Source organism: Ammodytes marinus, assembly GCF_949987685.1.
Source record: "Ammodytes marinus genome assembly, chromosome: 25".
NCBI classification, from domain to species: Eukaryota; Metazoa; Chordata; class Actinopteri; order Uranoscopiformes; family Ammodytidae; genus Ammodytes; species Ammodytes marinus.
In genome coordinates, this window is record NC_137229.1 from 984,177 (window position 1) to 990,906 (window position 6,730).

General features: G+C 38.4%; 1 protein-coding gene across 1 annotated transcript in view; it reads right to left on the minus strand.

The window, feature by feature from the left end:
- Positions 1–6,730, minus strand: part of col6a4a (collagen, type VI, alpha 4a) — a 69,907-nt gene that overhangs the window by 44,052 nt on the left and 19,125 nt on the right. Inside the window, exon 3 of the mRNA XM_080053378.1 lies at positions 197–317. Coding sequence (XP_079909504.1) covers positions 197–278 — 82 coding nt within the window. The 5' untranslated portion in view covers positions 279–317. The remainder of the gene's footprint in view (positions 1–196; positions 318–6,730) is intronic.

Consider the following 6,730-nt stretch of genomic DNA (forward strand, 5'->3'; position numbering starts at 1 on the left):
TGTGTGTTGGAATGCCTTGGGTGTGTCCCTGTGTCTGTACCTACATGCATTTCTGTATACACATATTGTGTAAATAGTTTTTTACAGATGGTGTTTTAATGGTCTGATGTAATGTAATATAATGGGGTATGTTAGCCTAGATCCTTGATGTGCTGGTATGCAGGAAGTTAGGTCATGGCTATATAATCATACACACTTTTCCGTTGTTCTTGAGCAATGTTGCCGTAGAAACATGTTGCCATGATGAGGACAAGGAAAAGACCCTGCCTCCCCTCCATCCTGGAATGGCTCTCGGGTTACTCTCTCTCTCTCTCGTCCTGCAAGAACACACAGACAAAAAACACCCTTAAAACCCATTTTTCTGTAAACCCAAGTCCACCAAAACCTTCTAACTATGTCATGTGTGGAGTTAGTTTCATGATAGTAAAGCATCTGAAAAGAGTTATAGGCAAATGTATCAATCCAAATGAGAGATATTGTCATTTAGGTTTGATACATTTTTAACAGATAGTTCGGTTTTGATGAGGTAGGTTTCTATGATCTGGTTCTTATGACACAATAAGTATTTTGAACCAATCACAGCAGTTCTCTGCCCTGAGTATCCTATCAAAACAATGACTGTTGCCATGGACAATGGTTGATATGGCCACGCCCTCAGATTTTTGTAAAGGCTTATTGAGACACCCAACTTTTATGTCATACAGTCAAGTGCGAAAGTTTGTGAACCCCTTGAACATTTTGGAATTTTATTTATTTTTACCATTAATAATTCATTTTTATCAATGCCAGTATTTTTTATATGAAATAACACATGTTTGTTTATCAATTCAACATTTTTCTTTTCCAGAAATCAATTGTTAAAACAGATAAAACAAATTATTTGACGAATGTTGTATGTGCAAAAGTTTGTGAACCCTGAGCTGCATTGCTTAAATCGAGCAGGTTGACACAATCAGGTGGGCCAAATTGGTTGATGAAATAGACCAATGTAATGAGAGATCTTTAGGAAAGAAATTGGGTGGCACTAGATAAAACAGAGATAAAACCAGGTCAGTTTAGGCTCACCAAAGTGAACCCATACAGGTCAGACATGCTAAAAGGGAAACAAATCTCAGAGGATCTCAGGAATAGAGTTGTGATGTTGCACATTTGTCTGAGGACAGTTATAAATTCATAAAAAAAAAAATTGAGCTCAATCGGTCCACCGTGAGGCAAATCATCTACAAATGGAGAGCTTTAAGAGTGACTTAACATCTGCCTAGAAGTGGACTTCCTTCAAAAATATCCTCAAGCGCCACAAGAAAAGTGATTTTTCAGGTAAAAGCCAACCCAAACATTACATCTGGAGATTTGCAGACAATTTGAAACCACCATTATTCACTTGGGAGAAGGTTCTCTAGGTGGTAGGCAAAATTGCGTTTTTGCCCAAACATGGCGGTTTTGGTTATGACCAAACAGTTCAATTTTGGACTAATCTGTCCACAGAATAAGACTTCAGGTATCTCCAGGTGCTCTCTGGCAAAGTTGTGACAAGCAGTTTTGTTCTTTTTTGAGAGCAGAGGCTTCTTCAGTAACCATCCCATGAAAGCCATGTTGACTGAGTTTTCTTCTTATTGTGGAACCATGCACATCTGTCCCAGATGCTGCACGAGAGGTCTGCAAATCACTAGATGTAATGTTTGGGTTGGCTTTTAACTGAAAAATCACTTATCTTGTGGCGCTTGTGGATATTTTTGAAGGAAGTCCACTTCTAGGCAGATGTTCAGTCACTCTTAAAGCTCTCCATTTGTAGATGATTTGCCTCACGGTGGACCGATGGAGCTCAAACTTTTTTTTAAATAATTTATAGCTGTCCCCAGACAAATGTGCAGCATCACAACTCTATTCCTGAGATCCTCAGAGATTTGTTTCCCTTTTAGCATGTCTGACCTGTATGGGTTCACTTTGGTGAGCCTAAACTGACCTGGTTTTATCTCTGTTTTATCTAGTGCCACCCAATTTCTTTCCTAAAGATCTCTCATTACATTGGTCTATTTCATCAACCAATTTGGCCCACCTGATTGTGTCAACCTGCTCGATTTAAGCAATGCAGCTCAGGGTTCACAAACTTTTGCACATACAACATTCGTCAAATAATTTGTTTTATCTGTTTTAACAATTGATTTCTGGAAAAGAAAAATGTTGAATTGATAAACAAACATGTGTTATTTCATATAAAAAATACTGGCATTGATAAAAATGAATTATTAATGGTAAAAATAAATAAAATTCCAAAATGTTCAAGGGGTTCACAAACTTTCGCACTTGACTGTATACTGATTTATACTATTGTAGACCAGGTTTTGTGACTTTGTGTGTGCATGTGCGTGTGTGTGTATATATTGATTTTTGACTATTTAACACCAGGTTTACGGAGGCTTTAACAGAAGAGGACAGAACTCTTTGCCATCTGGAAGTTGCTCGGGGGACACATTAGTTCCAGCAACTCATGTTACAACTAAACACACTGTGACTCTGCTTCACTGCACTTCAAAGCTTTTGTTTTTTCCCAAGAATAAAAACCTTTTATCCTTCACTGTAAAGCCCATTGCGTGTGTGTGTGTGTGTGTGTGTGTGTGTGTGTGTGTGTGTGTGTGTGTGTGTGTGTGTGTGTGTGTGTGTGTGTGTGTGTGTGTGTGTGTGTGTGTGTGTGTGTGTGTGTGTGTGTGTGTGTTAAGGTTTGGTGTGTGCTGGAATGCACAACAAACAAGTCTGACATTTTGTAAAATGCTGCATTAAAAGAAAAAAAGAAAAAAGTTCCCTCAAAGGCTTTCTTAAAGTTCGCACACCGAATGCAGCCCTTTTCAGATATGGGCTGAGTAACATTACCGACCTTTTACATCTGGTTAAATAAAGGCATTCTGTGACTTATATACAGAGGCCTTAATATTCCTTATGGCACTATACTGTTGAGTTTATTTGTGTCTCAGGTGTTGCTCTCTTCAGTTTCTTTTAATTTTTCTATATTGCATTGATGAGAGGAGCCTGGGACTTAAGAATTTCATTGTCAACGACTGCTCTGCCAACACACACACACACACACACACACACACACACACACACACACACACACACACACACACACACACACACACACGCACACACACACACACACACACACACAGCTCCTTTAATTTGTGTGCATATGACAAATACACTTCTTGAATCTTACATCTTATGGCTTCAAAACAGGTTTGCCAAAATATATTGCTCACTAACACAGAAATATCCCCAATATCACCCCTGCTAAGATATCACACCCTATCCAGTGTTTGCCAAAGTTGACGGTTTTACGATCTGGCAGCTGTGTGTGTGTGTGTTTTAAGTTTTGGTGTGTGGAGTGTGTTGTGTCAGTTTTAATATTGAAATGATGAGTCCCTTTGCGCTGCCATTAGGTCATCCCCCCTTAGTGACATGTGACCATAACTACAGCGCCGGGATTTCACTGAATAAATCATTAAGGAAGCATTGCGAGGTTATAACCCAATCTAGTCCGTGTCACAACAACGCACACAATAAATCAGAATAGAGTGCAGGGGACTGGTGAACTTGGTGACTGCACTGTGTGTGGCTGTGTGTGTCAATGACAGTAAAAGGAAAAATATAACTTTTAACTAAGGCAGTAGAGATATTTGAGCGGCTAAGTGCTACAATCTTTAAATTTGTGATACAAGCGTGAAAATTGGCTTGAGCAGTCTCCATGAGTCACTTGACAAGAACATTTTCTTAGACACAAAATTTAAAAAAAATTCAAATAAAGTAAAACTATGAAAAAACCCAATACACTTCTATGAGAAATTTTTCAAATTCACAATTAAAAATGTCTCGGACAATTTTCTTGTGAAGTGACCCATTCACGCTTGTATCATCAAAAAAAAAAAAACACTTAGCCGCTTGACTAAGAAGGGGTCAGAAAAAAATGACAAAAACAACTGCTTCTAACTCCCAAACTGTTCGTCCAATCATCAAAATAACCATACCGTGAGAACCGCCAGATTCCGATGAAGATGTAGTGTGAATATTGTGTCTGTAGTGTAAGAAATGTGAGAATTAGATCAGTTTGAAAAAGTTGTACTGTCCCTGTTTCTACAGAAATTTCTAATCCCTGTAATATGGGAGTCTATGGGCCAGTTGTTTAGACTTTCTGTCACTTGGAAGCTCACAGATCCAGATGTCTTGGTCTGTTTGCTTCAGTTGTCACACGTGTGCGACCGGAACAATATTCCCTACGTTTTGATGTGAAGATCATGTAAGTGGAGTGAAATTTGCAGCGAGTTGAAAACTATTTTTTTTCATTTATTTTTCAGCTGCCATCCACTCTAGTGCTCAAGCCACCCACTCTACCAACTGCCGTTTTTGAACATTCTATTTCAGTTTCCCGTTCATTTTACCATATAGATTTAAAAAAATCTTTTCCTATAGTAGCTACGAGATACCTATAGTTTGTGTTGATTGTAGCGCCCCCTTTGGACCAATGCAGTAGTGTTTTACCACACCAGCGCGTGCTATCTATCTATCTATCTATCTATCTATCTATCTATCTATCTATCTATCTATCTATCTATCTATCTATCTATCTATCTATCTATCTATCTATCTATCTATCTATCTATCTATCTATCTATCTATCGCCTGCTGTCCTCAATATCTTTGCTAGCGCGTGACGGCAGCGTGTGCATTTGTTTAGGAAGCGAGTGAAAGAGAGACGGCAGGATGCATGGCCATGAGGTAATGTATTTATATGTGACTGTGTCAGATTAATAATGGTGATATAACCATGATAGTAAAAGTAGTAAACTGTGATTTAGTATCGTTCATAAACACAGGCTTTTCCCAGTCTGCCTGCTGTAAATAGTTTTTTGTAAGTTCCCGGCAAAAAGTGGACCCATGACAAAGGCATTATGAAAAACTATATAAAAATAGCATTCTTTTACACTGATGGTCTCGTTTGCTGTTACAGATCATTTATGATCATCAGAGGAAAAATGAGACTGTTTCAGAAACATTTAAAGTTCCTTGTAGGAGGTTTAAGGAATGCAGCTGTAGTAATAAAAAGGAGAGAATCCCCCTTCTCCCATTTCTAAAGCAAACTCCTCAACAGAAATGAGGCATAAGAAACACAACCACTGTGCCAGTTTGTAACCGCTGCCATACTGAGAAACACAGAGAGAGATTACAAGAGAGACAATCAACTTTGTGTCAACTCGTTTGTTCGGTGGCTTGAACACTCATCAAAAAAATTCTCCATAGAAATGAGGCATAAGAAACACAACCACCGCGCCAAACCCTCATAACTGCTGTTCCCGACTTCATTTGGTTTTCCAGAGAAACTCAGATTGATTCAAACAATTACAGCAGTTTCCTTTGCTCATGTTTTACTCCTGTGTGTGTGTGTGTGTGTGTGTGTGTGTGTGTGTGTGTGTGTGTGTGTGTGTGTGTGTGCGGGTGTGTGTGTGTGTGTGCGTGTGCGTGTGTGTTCATTCCTACATAAACACATACACACGTATTTAGGGAGATACTAGCTATCTTATCAATTATCAAAGTAGCTACCAGGAACTTTTTGAAACTGATTTTTTTATTCCCTCTGATGATCATAAATTACACGTAACAGCAAACAAGACCATCAGTGCAAAGAATGCTATTTTTATATAGTTTTTCTTAATGCCTTTGTCATGGGTATACGCTCACCCAGGAACAACATCTGACGTAGTAAAAAAAACACTACCGACAAACCCTCATAACCTCTCTAACCAGCTTCATTATGGATTTCCAGAGACACTGAGATTAATTCAAACCATCACAGCTACAAACAACAACAAAAGAAACAGCCACTATAATAAAAGACTAAAAGTGATCCTATCCACATTGGCATCTGGCTTTGCTTACTGTCTTTAAAGTTCAGTTTCCTGCCATCTGTGTAGAGCAGACATTGTCTCGCCACATCACAGCTCAGATGAACGGGAAAGCATTTTAAATGTCGGGCGATTTGACTCCATGATGTGTCACTGATGTTCAGACAGAGTTTGAGCGTCCTGCTGCTTTTACCAGGTCTGGTCTTTTGTTTACATGTTTGTTTGCAGATGTCTTTGTTTTTGTCTTTGTTTTTATCAGTTTTTAATTTGTTTTTATTTTTTAATTGTTTTTATTTTTATTTTTGTTTTTATTTTTATTTAGTTTTTATATCCAGGCACTTTATATTTATGCACTTTCTTGTCCTCCTCAGGCTTGTGTACATATTATTGTGCACATAATGGTGTTGTGTGCCCATTGATGTCATTGTCGTGTGTTTGATATCCTGCTGTAAACAATTTGCCCTTTTGGGACATTTAATAAAACCTTGAACCTTGAACCTTGTTTTTTTAACTTTTACCTCTTAGCTAAAGTTGTAGACAGGCCCGCCCATACAAATATTTCTGTGTGTGTGTGTGTGTGTGTGTGCTTGCTTGCGTGTGTGTGTTCAAGCGTTCATTCCTACATAAACACATACACATGCTATCTTATCAATTATTAAAGTAGCTACGAGGAACTTTCTGAAACAGTCTCATTTTTCCACTGATGCTCATAAACTACATGTACAGCAAACGAGACCATCAGTGCAAAGAATGCTATTTTTGATATAATTTTTCTTAATGCCTTTGTCATGGGTATACGCTCACCCAGGAACAACAGCTGGCGTGGTAAAACACTACCG